The following is a 17,484-nucleotide window of genomic DNA, read 5'->3' as shown; positions in this document are numbered from 1 at the left end:
ATTACTAGCGGGCAATTCCTTGACAAAATTCTAGTCTCTAAAACTTGGTTTGTTTAAAAATTAGAACTCGTTTGAGTTATAACTCATTTCTTAAACAAGTTCTCGAGTTCAAGAGAAGACTGAAAGATAATTTGCGCCTCAAAAAAAAAGATCCTTACAAGTCTTTAAGGTAAATGAAAAACAAACTACAGCTTCCAATAACTTCCAGAACGGTTCGTAGAAGACTTGTTGAAGCTAACTTGCTCAGAAGGTTCGCAAGAATGGTTCCCTTTCTCAGGAAAACAAAATATAACAAGGTGGTTTAAATTCGCCCACAATAATTTTGATTGGAGTGAGCCGGAAGGAGGCAAAAAGTAGATGGACGAAACAAAGGTAAAGTGATGACGGAAGTGAATGCAGACAAATCATAAGAAGGCTTCCTTTGAAAGAACTGAATCCCAACTACATCCAGAAAACTTTCAGCATTGGTGGCGGCAGTATCATACTTTGGGGTTAATTTTCTTGATTGAGGGTAAAATGAATCAAAATATGAAGGTGAATATCATAAAGGATACAATGCTGCCTTATGCGGACGAGAACCTACCTCTCAAATGTGTTCTACAGCGGGACAACGACCCTTAGTAGTGATCCAAATTTGCTTAAAAGTATTTTATGAACCAATAAATCAAGGTATTTGAGTGGTCAATCTAATTGCCTGACTTAAATCCTATAGAAGATTTTGGGGGGATTTAAAATGAGCGGTTGGGAAACATTTAACAAAAAATTAAACTGAACAGAGGAGTGGTACAATATTTCAATTGACAGATGCCGCCGATTATTTGACTCAATATCCAAGAAATGTCACTTTGTAATTAAAGCTAAGGACCATGCTACCAGATTATTTAATAAAATAATTTTTAAATCCAGCATAGTTTTGCATTTAATTTAATTTTTTAAAATCTTTGCATCTATTTTAATGTCCACGAAATTCGTTCCTTTTTTACATTTATGAATTTAAAATATTTCTTGTTATCATTTTACTACACAAAATGGGTAATTTTATTTTGAAAGAAAAGAAATGAAGACCAAAATTAAAAAAAAAAATCTTTTTAAGTCAATAAATAAATGAATTTTTAAAACAATGTTTGGTGTTTCTATTTTAATGTCCATATCTGTAACATGTAACATGTGTGTAGGTTTTGATGTTAATCTTCTGAACTATAAGTCTACACAAGATAACATAAAAACCAATTTGTCAAGAAATAACTTCAAATCTCAAACCTTTAATATGTCCATTGGTTGACAATTTGTTTGTTTGAAAAGTCAATTCATCTGTGTGGACATTATGTCCTCTTAAGAAGCCATAACGTTTGCAGAATAAAATCCGTATCACTCATATTAATGTTTTCCAAACAAAGGATGCTACCCTTTTATCCTCGCAAAGGTTAAATCAATTCAATATGAACGTTACAAGGAAGGAATAAGGTCCATAGACTACGTTTCAATTTGTCTAACCTTAAGTTCCATGTTAATATTGCCATAGGTCTAAATATTTTTAAAACCAATTTCTAATGATAAAACGAGAGTTATTAGATCGAATTTTAAATTGATCTTAGAACTTTGTCAAGGAATTAGGTGCTAAAGACTAAAAAAAACTATCAAAGTAAATTCAATACATATAATGATACCGTTAAACTCCAGGAAATCTATAAAAACGCATTTCATACAATAACAAAAAAGTTTTGAGGTAAAGTTAAATCTCTAAAAGTTTGAGTGGTTGAGGTTAAATCAATTCAATATGAACGTTACAAGGAAGGAATAAGGTCCATAGACTACGTTTCAATTTGTCTAACCTTAAGTTCCATGTTAATATTGCCATAGGTCTAAATATTTTTAAAACCAATTTCTAATGATAAAACGAGAGTTATTAGATCGAATTTTAAATTGATCTTAGAACTTTGTCAAGGAATTAGGTGCTAAAGACTTAAAAAAAACTATCAAAGTAAATTCAATACATATAATGATACCGTTAAACTCCAGGAAATCTATAAAAACGCATTTCATACAATAACAAAAAAGTTTTGAGGTAAAGTTAAATCTCTAAAAGTTTGAGTGGGATTTTTCTTCTTTTTTTTTGGCAAAACAAACACTTTAAATAGTCCATTCCTTCCTCCTCCGCTATTATTATTGTAATCCCCTTTGGAAACAATACTTAAAACAACAACCATAAAATTATTGATCCTGTGTCCTTGTACAAAGCAGCTGAGAGCGTGTGAAAAGCAAAAACACACAGAAACCTATTAAAGGACATCATAATAGTAAACAGGTGGAAAGAGAGAAAAAGGAGAATGTTCTGTTTGAGGGTGATGGTTAACAGCCCCAGCCAGCTCTGAGCTCTCAAGCTGATGCTGAGGGATAGTGTATATTGTATAGTGTGTGCTTTGTCTTCGTCGACGGACGTAGTCACCCACTCAACAACACTTACTCAGTGTAGATGGATAGAATGTTTTGCTACCCTTTCTTTCTTCCCAAAACAGCCCCTATTTGAAATAAACAAAAAAAAAACAAGCTCATACTCAGCTTATGCCTTGAAGACAGTTTTAAGTAGAATATCGAGAAAAACAACCCACACACAAGAAGTTAAAAAATTGAAGAACACTGTTGACTGACTGACGGACGACGACGACGGCGGCGGTCGAAAGGACGACTTTACTGTACTGAAAGTGTGATGTTATTGTGTTTTTATTTTGGTTTTTATTTATACTTTTTTTTTGGAGGGAATGTAGGCCAAAACTTTTGTGCCATCATAAACGTTTGACCTCATTTTGGCCTAAAAACAGAAAACACACACAAAAACTGAATGAATGTGGTTGCAAAAAGCAATGGGGATTGAGTATGATGATGCCAGCCAACAACAGTGTTTGCAAGGCACAGTCAGAACAGAACATAACAGAACAGAATAGTCAGGAAGTGAAGCCTGAGTTGCTCGTTAAATTGACGACGACAACAACAACGTTGAGAACGACAAACTATGGCACAAGGTTGAAGAGAGAAATTAATATAATATGTAACAAAGTATATCCTCCTAGTCCTAGGACTAGCTCGAAGAAAGAGCAATGCAAAAGAGATATAAAAATGTGCATTGGATGGATCCATGTTCTGGACGGAAGAGAATTATTTCGTATTCTTTTTCTTTTTTGTTTGCTAAACAGAAAAGTTGCTATAAGGCAAGAGCTGAAGCTGAAGCTAAAGAAGAAGAAGCAGAAAAATCTTTCATTCATTTTCTTTTTCTTTTGTTTAAGTAGATAGATACGAGGTAGGAGTAGTTCAGGTTCTCAAGGACATGACCTGAAAATGGCTTTCTTTCTTTCATTCAATCATATAAACTATAGCTATGCATATGAACTTACAGGACATCCATCGGAGATATATTTTAAGCTATTGTCGGTTATATTAGAGCACGAGTCTAAATTTATAGATGTTAATTTCGAACAGTAGCGACTTATTGATTGCGTCGATAGGTCGGTTATCTTTTTGCACTCAGATAAATCTAGATGCTCGATATAATGGCAGTGGTTAGCTAGGGTTCTGAAATAACAAAAAAAAGGATTTAGCTTAAATTCAAATTTAATAATAATAAAAAGAGATACCGTATTGATACATCTCCAACTGATTGGCAACCTCGTAGCGAGAGAAATTTCAAAAAACCACCGCATCTCTGGGATATATTTTCAATGACAGGACCCTGGAAAGCAAACAGAGAGGAGATAAAAAACATAAACTTTGCTGTAAGGTTAGTTGTTGAATATTAAATAAAAGGCTTACCTCGATGTCCCGTTGAAAGTCAAACAAATTGATTTTTTGCCAACTCGAACCGTCCAGGGCAAGGACATTCCAATATTTGCAGACCTGTAAACAATTTAAATAGAACAATTTTATTGATGTTATGTTTTTATATATCAAAATGTGGGTATGTAAAAATGAGTATATAGAATTTTATGACACATATGTATATACTTTTATGTTTTCGTCTGGAACCACATACATACATATATTTGGGTAAAATTGAGTTCAAAGCTTTTATCCTAAAATGTGGGTCACCGAAAATTCGCGACCTCATTACATGATGATTTGTAGGACACACACAATTCTAAAGAGTACATAGGAACCTTATATATTTATGGATACTTTGAGCTATAAGTACAGAGACATATGTTTTATAGGTACTGTACTGATGAAAAGGAAATTGTCTGGTTAGAAACAAAAAGTGTGACCTAAAAGTTCACTTTTCCTGGGGATTGTATCCAGAACAATAGAAGAAAATGAAAATATTATATGTACATATGCTGAACTGAGCTGAGACGGAAAATAGGTACATATCCTTTTGTTTGGCACAGCAAGGATTGATGTAGGTCAAATAATTTTACAATGAAAATCGATAATATGCTGTATGCTGTTTTGATTTGGTTTCCTTTGTTATTTGAAAGAATTATTTACATAAAACAAGGAAGAAATTGTTATTTGAAAATACCAAGTCTGACATTCTGTAATGAGGGAGGTATATGTAAGTAAATATTAGAAGTGAAAAATTTGATTTGTTTATTTTAAGATTTGGTTTGATTTATGTACTTGTGTAGATTTTGTTTACAAACATTTAAATCCTTGCATAGCTGCTCGTCAAAGCTCTTTTTGGAATCAATGGAATGGTCTGGACGAAAATGAGAATTTGGTTGAGCTTGAAATAATGTCAAGGTCATATGGTAAAGTTTGTTTCACAATAAAACAATGGATTTTGTTTTTTAAAATGTCCTTAAACATTTTATATAATCAAATTAATTTAATGCGAGTTTTTTATTTGATGGAGGTTAGATTAATATGTTTCCCGATGCAAGTGTCAACACCGGGGTTTTAAGTTAAATCATTTGCGAGAGCTATAAAAGACAAGTCCGACACAGTGCGATTTTCTATATAGTTGATACGAGTATCAAATTCATATTTTACGCTTATTCTTGAAAACAGCTTTAACGATTTTTATAAAAACCTATGAATTTTAATGAATGTTTAGGGTTAGGGTGCATGAGAAGAGGCGTTGGTTGTTATAAACGGTGATTTTTTTGAGGTTAGGATTTTCATGCATTAGTATATCACAGATCACGCGGGATTTCAGACATGGTGTCAAAGAGAAAGATGCTCAGTATGCTTTGACATTTCATCATGAATAGACTTACTAACGAGCAACGATTTATGGTCTACATAATCGACCAAGTGAGCAAACAATTAATGCGATTGTGACCAAGTTTCGCACTCAGTTTACTTTATTGGACATTAAACCAACCACACGAATGCGTACAGTGCGTACAGAAGAGAATATTGCGTCTGTTTCTGAGAGTGTTGCTGAAGACCGTGAAATGTCGATTCGTCGCCGTTCGGAACAATTGGGTTTGTGTTATTCGACCACATGGAAGATTTTACGCAAAGATCTTGGTGTAAAACCGTATAAAATACAGCTCGTGCAAGAACTGAAGCCGAACGATCTGCCACAACGTCGAATTTTCAGTGAATGGGCCCTAGAAAATTTGGCAGAAAATCCGCTTTTTTATCGACAAATTTTGTTCAGCGATGAGGCTCATTTCTGGTTGAATGGCTACGTAAATAAGCAAAATTGCCGCATTTGGAGTGAAGAGCAACCAGAAGCCGTTCAAGAACTGCCCATGCATCCCGAAAAATGCACTGTTTGGTGTGGTTTGTACGCTGGTGGAATCATTGGACCGTATTTTTTCAAAGATGCTGTTGGACGCAACGTTACGGTGAATGGCGATCGCTATCGTTCAATGCTAACAAACTTTTTGTTGCCAAAAATGGAAGAACTGAACTTGGTTGACATGTGGTTTCAACAAGATGGCGCTACATGCCACACAGCTCGCGATTCTATGGCCATTTTGAGGGAAAACTTCGGAGAACAATTCATCTGAAGGAATGGACCGGTAAGTTGGCCACCAAGATCATGCGATTTGACGCCTTTAGACTATTTTTTGGGGGCTACGTCAAGTCTAAAGTCTACACAAACAAGCCAGCAACTATTCCAGCTTTGAAAGACAACATTTCGGTAGAAATTCGGGCTATTCCGGCCGAAATGCTCGAAAATGGACCACCTAAGACGCAGCCGCGGTCAACATCTAAATGAAATCATCTTCAAAAAGTAAATGTCATGGACAAATCTAACGTTTCAAATAAAGAATCGATGAGATTTTGCAAATTTTATGCGTTCTCAAGCTCTTAAAAAATCACCGTTTATATGGTTTGACAGTTCAGAATGTCAAATTAAGTTGATATATACAGTCGTGGTCATAAAATTAAGCCACAAAACGAATTTACCCTATTCTCTTCAATAAAGCTTTCCTGTATCACTTTGTCCGTTTTTTTTAACGGGTAACAACTAAAATTATCTCAATATAAAAACCGTATGTCACCTAAGGTTCAAAGATATTTTCCTTTTAAGCAAAGCGCTTCATTTGTTGTCAAGTCGCAGTGAAGGTGGTCACATAATTAAGCAATTACATTTGAAGCAAGTACTTTTGTATTTTTCCATGTAGATATTTTATAAAAGTTGTAGTATTAAATAAATGTAGTATTAAAAATAAAAATATTTTATTAATAACAGTTATGGGAAAAAATAAAACCTCAACTCCATGTGAAAGAAAAATTATTGTCAAATGCTTCAAAAAGAACACAAATGAAAGTAAGCAAATTACTAGGTTTTGGTAGAGGTAAAGTTAGGAACGCAGTTCAATATTTTAAAACACACCAAACCTTTGAGCACCTTCCTCGAAAAAAGCCACGAAAAATAACTACGGCTGAGGACAGAACATTAGTTAGGTTTTCTAAAGTGGATCCATTTTTAACATGCGTTCAATTAAGAGCCCAAATGGAGGAGAACTATGTTGTACAATTATCAGCAAGAACCATACAAAGGCCACTTCAAGAACAAAATTTGAATGGACGAATCGCTAGACGTAAGCCCAACCTGTCAAAAAAAAATATTGCTCGAAGAATGAGGGTTCCTAAAGAACACATTTATAAAAGTGCAAGTTTTTGTAATTTGGTCGTGTGGAGCGACAAATTCAAGTTCAACGTTTTTGGCAGTGACGAAAGACAGTATGTGAGGCGTTCTCCATTGAAAGAATTGGACCCGAAACAAACAAAAAACTGTAAAACATGGAGGGTTTTCCGTGATGTTTTGGGCATGTTTTACATCATCAGGAGTTGGTCCATTGGTGCAAATTCATGGAAATATGAGAGGAGAAATGTACAAGGACATTTTGGACAGTCATTTAAATAGGTTTTATGCTGACAATTTACCGTTAGCCTGGATATTTCAATACGACAATGACGTTAATTCGTGGTTTGAATCAAATTCAATTCAAGTCCTGGAGTGGCCTGCTCAAAGCCCGGATCTGAACCCCATTGAAAATATATGTGGTATTATAAAAAAAGCAGTTGCAGCTAGAAAACCTTTGAATAAGGCTTCTCTTTGGAACATTGTTAAAGAAGAATGGTGAAATATAACTCCTGCCCAGTGTTCATTTATTGTAGGTACAATGAAAAAAAGATGCGCAGAAGTAATAAAACAGAAAGATATTGAACTAAATACTAGCTGCATAGAAGGTAAAAAAGTTGCGCTCAATAGGCTTAGTTATTTATAAACGTACTTCATTGCAGATGGCTTAATTACGTGTCCCCTTCCAAAATCGATTAAAACAAAATATCATTACTGTAATACGTTTTTCAATATATTTTTTAAAAATAAAATATCATCTGAACTTCTAGTTACTAAATATATATTTTACATAAATAAATTAATTTATTATTGTGTTAAGTTTCTTCATTTTTAACGAAATCTTTTGCTATATATTGATGACTTAATTGTATGACCACGACTGTATTTGGCGTTTTTCTTTTCTGGTTCAGAGCAGAGCTCGAACTGTCAAAAAATAATTGTGTTTCCTTTTGAGCTCTGATGGTTCAGAGCTTCAAATTCGTGTTTCTTTTTGAGTTCTGAACATGTTTAGAGCGCCATCTGTGAGCTCAGAATAAATAACAGAGTAAACGGAGTAAAATGCTGAATACTAGTACTCTACTCTACTCTCTACTCTACTCTACTCTACTCTACTCTACTCTACTCTACTCTACTCTACTCTACTCTACTCTACTCTACTCTACTCTACTTTACTCTACTCTACTCTACTCTACACTACTCTACTCTACTCTACTCTACTCTACTCTACTCTACTCTACTCTACTCTACTCTACTCTACTCTACTCTACTCTACTCTACTCTACTCTACTCTACTCTACTCTACTCTACTCTACTCTACTCTACTCTACTCTACTCTACTCTACTCTACTCTACTCTACTCTACTCTACTCTACTCTACTCTACTCTACTCTACTCTACTCTACTCTACTCTACTCTACTCTACTCTACTCTACTCTACTCTACTCTACTCTACTCTACTCTACTCTACTCTACTCTACTCTACTTTACACTACTCTACTCTACACTACTCTACTCTACTCTGTTCGTTCAGACTCTGCTCAGTGCTAAGCACAGAACTAAAAAAGAAAAACGCTAATTTTTCAGTAAGGTATGGTTATTGATCATGAATCGTTTAATGACAGACAACACTTTAAAATATTGGAAACAAACACCTAAAATCTTTTGGGCGTGACGCTTATGACATTTCTAAATCGCGTTACGACATTGACAGTTAGTTTGGGTGATGTGACATTTTATTTGTTTTGTATGACATTTTATTAGTGATATTTTTTACGACGTTTCTCTTTTTGGGATTTATGGCATTTTAACATTTGGTTCATGTGTCATTCGGTATGATAAGACATGAGAAACGATAGAAATCATCAATGCCCAAAATAAATGTCATAAAGCCCAACGCCTATGTCCTAAAACCCAATTTTAAAATTAATAATTCTTTTGGGCAAAATGAGAACTAACAATTTGGGTGGTGACAGTTGACAGGTGACAATTTATTAATTTAAGACTTCACAATTCTTAAAATGGCTGTGTTCAATCTCGTGTTGGATGTGGTATCTTGGATAGGTGGATTGTTGTTAAACGAGTTGGATAGCTGTCAAAAAATAAAAACAGCTTTCAGCTGTTCACAAAAAGCAGAGAAACATTTAAGCTTTAAAATTCTTGGACACCTTTGAATTCCTTTTTTGACATATCACCTGTTTTTGGTCAGCTGTTATTTTACACGTAAAACACTTACAAAAATGTATCCGGATACCCTATCTGTCTGAGAGTGAACGCAACCATTGGAAATTGAGTTTGAATTGCAACCTCTCTGCTTGGGCTCACTATAGAATTTGGAGTAGAAGCTCCTAAAGTGAGCCTAAGCATGGGGTTGCAAGAGGGCAGCGGAGTTTTAGAGTCCAAACACCCAAGATATTTTCGGCGTTACGCTTATGACATTTCTAAATCGCGTTACGACATTGACGCTTGGTTTGGGTGGTGTGACATTTTATTTGTTTTGTTCTGTGTGATATTTTTTATGACGTTTCTCTTTTTGGGATTTATATGTCATTTTATGATTTGGGTTATGTGTCGCTGGGTGATAAGACATGAGAAACGATATAAATCATAAACGCCGCAATGCCCAAAATAAATGTCAAAAAGCCCAACCACTAGGTATGTCATAAAACCCAATTTTAAAATTAATAATTTTTTTGGGCAAAATGAGAACTAACAATTTGGCATTTTTTTATTTGAAATGTATTTAGTTTTTTTTAGCGATTTTCTTTAAACTTTTTGGACTTTGTGAACAATTTTTGGCTTTATGAAATTTTAAGATTTGTGGGAAACGACTTAACGCCAACGATACGTGGTTCTAACAAGACAAACTGTCAGAAAACCTGCTTAATCATCAATCTATTGCAAAATAAATTTGGTGAAAACTTTATTTTTTTTCAGAAATGGTTCTGTTGGCTGGACTTTGTTAAGTCAATGGCTTATGCCTACAAACCAGCAACTTTTGAAGAATTGGAGCCAATATTCAAGGTATCATAGACTCCATACGGCAAACTTTACCCATTTCAATATTACGGAACTTTTCTTTGAAATATTTCCTTATTTTTCTTCATATTGAAAAAATATGATTTTAGTATTTACTAGGCCCTGTAATAGATTTAGTATTGAGATTTTGGAAAAACTTTTTCTTGGTCGGACCTTTTTTCATGATATAATCATTTTCACGGCAATATCCTATGTTTGCTTACTCACTCGTAGGATCATGGATCTCCATCAAATGACAATCTGTCAAATCGGCAAAACAAAAGCGGTGTTCGGTATGCTGTCAAAAATTTGGAGGAATAACTCTATCAGCTTAAGAACAAAGCTACGACTGTTTCGCACAAATGTCGAATCTGTGCTTCTTTATAGGTGCAGCACTTGGAAGGTTACTTCAGCCATAACAAGAAAGCTGGACACATTCGTAAATAGATGTCTTTGTAACATCCTAAGGATTTTATGGCCAAACAGTATTTTAAATGAGGTCCTTCATAGTACGAAGACGTTAGTGGAAATGGATTGGACATACGCTTCGAAAAGGTAACGACTGCATTTCAGGCCAAGCAATGGAGTGGAATCCGCTCAACCAAGAAGAAAGAAGAGCTAGATGACCGAGAAGCACATGGCGCAGGACAGTCAAGGCGGAATCAGCGTCACTATGCAAGAGTTGGAGGCAGCTGAAACACATCTCCGGAAACCGTACACGATAGCGCGTAGGTGTAGTATAGGCCCTATACCCTTAAGGGGTTCCCAACGGTAAGTAGACTTTTGTTGAAGATAATTGGACCCAACGTCTTCTTTTTTTTTAACCAGTTTTACGGTGTTCGATGGAGTAACACTTATATTTTTTCCGATATTAATCTTATTTTTTCAATACTAAGAAACTTACGACGAAAATTAGTTTTTTTTTTCAAAATGAAACCATTCCAAATGAGTTTGGGCCTTTTCCATAGAGATTGACAACTGTGACAGATGACAGCTGACAATTTTTTTAATTTAAGACTTGACAATTTTTAAAATCTGTTCCATAAGCAATATGATAATTTTGTAGAATTGTAGGAAAATATCCGACAGTTGTCAGCTTTGAGTTTCATAAAGAAATTGTCTTGACAATGAATTTAACCATAATTTTCAGAGGATTTCTGTACTGTAATGAAAAACATTACAATTTATATTTACGTTTTTTTACGTTTTTTTTGTTGTGTCTCCTTGTAATACGTCGCGTCGACGTCGGCCGGCGCCCTTGATATTTTAAACAAAGAATAAATTATGATTTCGAATCGTTGAATGGAATAAAATTTCGTATCGGAAAAACAGCCGCAAAATATATTTTATCGAGAATTGATAAACGTTTACTTTACATCATCCCACAAAGAGGAATTACTCTCTGGATGGTAACCTAACTTTTATGTGGGTTTTATTGACATTTTAAAATTGTAATAGAGCCAGCGTTCTGTTACTTCTAACATCAAAAAATTGGGTTCATATTTCATCCTTTTTCGTCATGACACATTTCAAGACTATCTAATGAAATTGTCATGACAAATTTGTCAGTGTATGAAAGTAACAAAATTGTCATGACTAATTTGTCATTGTATTTTTTTGACAAACTTTTATTCTGTCAAAATTTTATGAAATACAGATTTCTCAGACAAGTGTAAGAAATTTTAATAATTGTCACCTGTCAATTTGTATGAAATAGGGCCCTGTTGGGAATTATATTGAGCTTTATAATTTGTATATGATTAGAATTTTAAGATTTCTTGTTGTTAATAAAAATAGCGGGTGATTTGGCAGGTTCAGATGACATATGAGAATTGAAAGTAAGGCAAGTTGTAAGTAGTATCTCATTGATCAGCTGTCAAAAACCTGACATCCACTTAAGGCAACTTTATTGAAAAGTTGAGTTGAAAATTGGAGAAAAATCTTCCGTACTTTCAACTCAATTCTACTTATGTATGTATGTCAAAATGACAGCTCATCATTTTTTCCATCCGAATTAAAGCTGATTTTTGTAACTCTGTGGTTTATTTATTTAGAGCATTTCATATGAATACCTGAACAATTATTGGTCCTATTTTGTGTTCACAGACTGAAGTTGACTGCCAAATGAAATCCCTTATGTTATGTAAATCTGAATACGCATTTCTTATTTTTTAGTTGTAAGTGCTGACATTTGACACCTGTCAAACGAAACTGTCATTGAAATTTTAAAATGTATGATACTGAACCGCACTTTTCTAACAATAAGTTATGATTATGGTCGTCATATTCGAACGACTTACGAAAATTATAAAGACCTCTTTTTGGCCAATAATTGGATATCATGACTTGTTAGATATTGTTCCAAAAAAGCCAACAGGCTACACAGTATGACCACTTATAGCTTTATTGTGTTAAAATGTTTCCTGTTTCGCATAATTTCACGTTTGGTCAAACAGGATCATGCGATTTGACACCTTAAGAAATTTTGTTTGGGCTTAACTCAAAGGCTTATCAAACCCAAAAGAATTTAAGTAACGGCCTAAAATGTGCGAAAAAGTGGTTAAAAATTGCCGTTCGAATGCTAAAAATCTCCACAAGGCTGCCATTTAAATGATGTTGTTTTCCCCACTTAATAGAAGAGTCTAAGCTTTTTAATAAAGTAAAATTTTCGTCAAAATTCAAGTACTGTGTGTTCTTTTTGAATCTTTTCAAGGATAAATCCCCTTAAAAAATAGGATCTACAAATAGATCATAAGAAATTATGATTCTCCACAATTCTTTTCATGTAAATTCTAAAAATAAAACGGATTATTTTGATCTTTTAACAGAAAACAAAACATCTTTCTGAAAGGATTAACATTGTATTTCCTTTATAATTATGTACATGTTTCACATAAGTATATTCTTTAACTTAACTTTGTTGTATGTAAACAGGGCCGGATTGCGGGGAGGACAAAAAATTATATCATTGAATATTGGGCGAAAAAAGGTTCCACAGAACTTTAAAATTACACCCAGTACAGAGCGGCACCGAATTCTAATTGAAAAATGATCGCAGAAGAAAAGCGGCCAGTTTTTAGTCCTAAAAAGGCTTATGGCTGAAACACAAACACGCTTCAGCTTCGGCTTCGTCTGACGTTTACGAGTTCAGCTATAGGAATTCAATGCATGCTATCACAATGGAGCTTCGACCTCACGTTTCGTTTGACAATCGTAAGGAAAATAACGTAATGTAACGTAATGTGACTCCAAACGGAAGCTCTAGTTCAATTATCTGAACATTTGCTTTGTCTGACAGCTCAACAGCTGTAAAAAAATGTCAACAAACAAAATATTTGCTCTTTGGAGGGATGAAATAATAGAAATGTCATTCAAAGCAACCTCGAAGCAAGACCACCGTAACGCAGACGAAGCTGAAGCGTGTTTGTGATTTAGCCATTAGCGACACTCGTTAGTCTTGTCGGGCTGAAGCTACAATTAAGAGCAAAAAGACAGCGTGAGGAATGAAGCAACGCACCTTCTACAGAAGATGAGTGGTCTCGAAACCGCTTTGTTTGCAACATTTTAGAACGATATCTTGGAGTGTTTAACGCTACAAACAAGACGTTGCAAGACCCGAAAATTATTCTTGAATCGATTTTGAATCGGCAATAGTGCACGCAGCACTATTGAAATCATTCGTGGAATCCAAACGAAATGATTTTGATAAATATGAGGAAGCAGCCAAAAACATATCCCATACTGATGAATATGTACAATCACGCACCAGCACCAGAACGAGAAATGTGAGGTTGAATCCGCTCGATTACGGGAAAGCACAAGACGCAAATCTGTCACCCTAGGAAAAATACAGAGCATCCGCCTTCATCCCAGTGATTGATCAGTTGTTCGTTTCTCTTACTGAAAGATTGTATCCCTATGAACCTGTACGTTCGAGATTTGGATTCCTGAATCACATCGAGAAGAAGGATGCTGAAAATTTGTACGTTTCAGCAGAGACATTGATGAAAGTTTTTCCGGATGATTTAAAGCCTGGTCTTGGTAATGAGTTGGTTCAATTTGTGTCTTTAGTTGACTTATACAAAAAGGAAAAGGACTTTGGAACAAATCAATCGCTGGAACTATTTTACTAACAACTTCTCGAAAATCTAAATTTCAGAGCTACTTTCTCAAACCTCGAAATTGCATCAAGAATGTATTTGGTTTTGATGGTAACAAATTGCTACTAGAGAGCGCTCATTTTCAAAAATGAAATTCAACGACACCAGCAACGATTTTTCGGAGAAAAAAGATCGAAAAGTTCCGTTCCGTGGCGTAATGGTTATTGCGTTGGACTGTCATGCGAGAGGTCTTGGGTTCGATCCATGCCTATGCCACCTAAAGTTTTTTTCACGGGTACTGCCTCTTGCGAGGAATTGAAAAATTTTCCAAGAGTAATTCTTGTCATGAAAAGTGCTTTCTCAAATTTGCCGTTCGTATTCGACGGACTGTTGCGCCACCCAATTTATTATTTGTTCAACATTAAATTCACAATAAATTATTTATTGAAAAACTCGAGTGAAAAAAAATGGTTTACTTTATTTTGAAAATAATTTGTGGCGAGAGGGCCTCCGCTCTTTTATTGCCCCGAGTCCTCTGTTGCTCTAAATCCGGCCCTGTATGTAAATATTATCATTATCTCCTTCATGGAAAGACTTGAGATGCAAAGCACGGTGTTCCATTTAATAAAATCATTTAACAAAATTATTATAAATAAATATTATAAAATAAGAAACAAAAGCTCAAACTGATTCTTCAAGTAAAATTAAGTCTACTTTGAGGGGCTTAAATTTATATAAAACGTTCATTATATGCAAAGCACGAAATCACATGCTTAATCTTTTCGCATATTATTTTGCTTTTGTTCTCTACGAACGGGTGGATAAAAGCATTTAGATATTATTCAATATGTACGAAAGAGCATAATTAAATTACACAAACATGTTTGCAATAATAAATAAATTGATATATGTAAAACATGTCGTCTGTTGGTTTTATTATAATACTCGCAGGTATAGACTTTACCTCCGGAAGAATATTGAATTAAATTTAAGCTTGAATAATAAATAAATAAAATCAGTTTTGTCTTCACTTCACTTCTCATAATAATCTCTTATTAATTGTATGTACTTTGCAGTCTTCGTCGTCGCGTCGCGTCTTTATAAAAAGTGTTAGAGACAGACCCCTTTTCGACATTCCTCTACAAAAATATAACCTTTATTTTTATTTTTGTTAATGAGCCAACTATACGATATCTTACATAATTACCTTGTGCTTCGCTTATCCCATTAACAAACAAATAAAATCTAAAAAAAAAATACTGAAGAGTGCGTCCACGCGACAAAGTCCTGAACATAAAGTTGCAAATTTGAGGCAAAGCCAATAATTTATATAGTTTTTCGTTTTTGCAATAGATATTCTTTTTTAGCCAAACTTCACGAATGTGGTTCAAGTTTCCAAACACTGACCACTTAATCTTTAATATGTAAGCATTAAACATTACAAATAACTTTCAAAAACATACTAATTTTTAGGAGAACGTTACTAAAAGAAATTTAACAGCTTTTCATGCCTCTCAGGAATACACCCTTTGAGATTAGATTCTTTTCTAGACTCTTGTAAAACTTATTTTACACAATACATTTAACCAAGTTTCATTAGCTTAAAGGGAGTTATCACAATCTAGAATTTTATTTATTTTAAATGGTTCAATAGAATGATGATGATGTTCAAATGGTAGACATTTGCATTCAAGAGGACACAAGCTCCACAGGTTTTTCTAAAAAACCCACCTCTGTCTATCAACTCCTACTTTCACCTCCCCGTGGTGAACATCGGGTGATGCCTAGTACCTCATTTGGAAGTTGGGTTTCAGCCCCGGTGAAAGTTGTTGGGGGTAGATAACGAGAGAGGGGGAAGATGTGTTTCCACTAAGGCACCTCCCCAGACGGCAGTGGAGGAATTCCCGAGACGGAATCTACAGTTCCAGCAAGGTTGAACAACTTAGTGAACACCTTATGGGGCACACGGGAACGATTTCATCCGGCTCCCCGTTCGAGTGGAGTTATACTAAGGATCTGGCCGTCCAGGTTGAAGGTTGTGCCGTTGGGGTGACTTCCTGGCCACGTAAAAACATCATAGTTGCGAAGCACCAACAAGCCTCGGATACGGACGGATTTACTGTTGACAACCTACGCATACGAATTAAGGACAACGAACTTTGGATATGCACGTGAAATGTTAGGTCCCTTAACAGACCACGTGAGGCCGAAGAATTAGCGGAGGCCCTAGACTGCTGTAAAGCAGACATCACCGTCATCCAGGAAATACGATGGGATGGGCCGGGCAAAAATAGGATGAAAAACTGCGATATTTACTTTGGTGACTGCTAACGCGAAAACCAACAGCTTTTATTTGGATACGGCTTTGTCATTGGAGACAGACTTAGGCAAGAAAGCTTGAGCTATAGGTGGATCAACGAGCGCCTCATGACGATCCACATCTAGACTAAGTTCGGCAACATTAGCCTGATATGCGCGCACGCCCGAACAGAAAAGAAGGATGACAACACTAAAGATATGTTCTTCGAGCTCTTAGACAAAACATATGAGCAGAGTCCTTGCTACGATATTAAAATTTATCCTGGGTGATTTTAATGCCAAGCTAGAAAGGGAAGACATCTTTGGTGGAATAATTGGGAAAAACATAGATTTTGCTGCGGGGTGAAATGTCATGGTAGCCAGTCCACGTTTTCCACACCTCAATATCCATAGAGGAACTTGGAGATCTCCAGATCAATCTACCGTCAACCACATTGACCATATTGCGATCGACGCCAGACACGCTTCCAGCATCATGGATGTCCGAACTTTCCGAGGAGCTAACATCGACTCAAACCACTACCTCGTTGTAGCCAAGGTAGCACTTGGGGTTTTCAGACCTAAGGCAAAACAGGGAGGTGCTGGGAGTAGGTACAACGTTGAACGACTACAATCGCAGGAGATCGCCAAATCCTTTTCCGACCGAGTTAAAAGTAACCTCTCTCACCTGTGGCAACAGTGCCAAGATTCAATCAGAGAAGCTGCCTCTGTGTGCTGGGTTTCAAGAAACAAGGAACCCCTGGTTTCAGCATATGTAGCCAAACAACAGGCTTGCAAAGCGGAGCTGCATAAAAGAACGGGAGCTGCCCTTGAGCTCTATGAGCAGAAGAGGCGAGAGAAACACCGACTTCTCAGAAGGAAAAAGACAGGGCATGAGATGCGTGCGGTCGAAGATGTTGAGAGGTTTAAAAGCAGGAATGAAACTTCGAATATATCAAATATTCACATTACGGCAGATCCTGGAAAAAACCCTAGATCACCAATTAAACACCCATCATCTTTTCATCGATTTTA

The 17,484-nt window shown here is 35.5% G+C and overlaps 1 protein-coding gene across 1 annotated transcript in view; it reads right to left on the bottom strand.

Annotated features, from left to right (window-relative positions):
* LOC129948956 (F-box/LRR-repeat protein 20) overlaps positions 1–17,484 on the bottom strand; it is a 91,238-nt gene that overhangs the window by 14,547 nt on the left and 59,207 nt on the right. Inside the window, exons 4-6 of the mRNA XM_056060116.1 lie at positions 3,805–3,888; positions 3,630–3,724; positions 3,390–3,567 (exon numbers count right to left, since the gene is read on the bottom strand). Coding sequence (XP_055916091.1) covers positions 3,390–3,567; positions 3,630–3,724; positions 3,805–3,888 — 357 coding nt within the window. The remainder of the gene's footprint in view (positions 1–3,389; positions 3,568–3,629; positions 3,725–3,804; positions 3,889–17,484) is intronic.

This window comes from Eupeodes corollae, chromosome 3 (assembly GCF_945859685.1).
Source record: "Eupeodes corollae chromosome 3, idEupCoro1.1, whole genome shotgun sequence".
NCBI lineage: Eukaryota > Metazoa > Arthropoda > Insecta > Diptera > Syrphidae > Eupeodes > Eupeodes corollae.
This window is presented reverse-complemented; position numbering and strand designations above follow the sequence as displayed.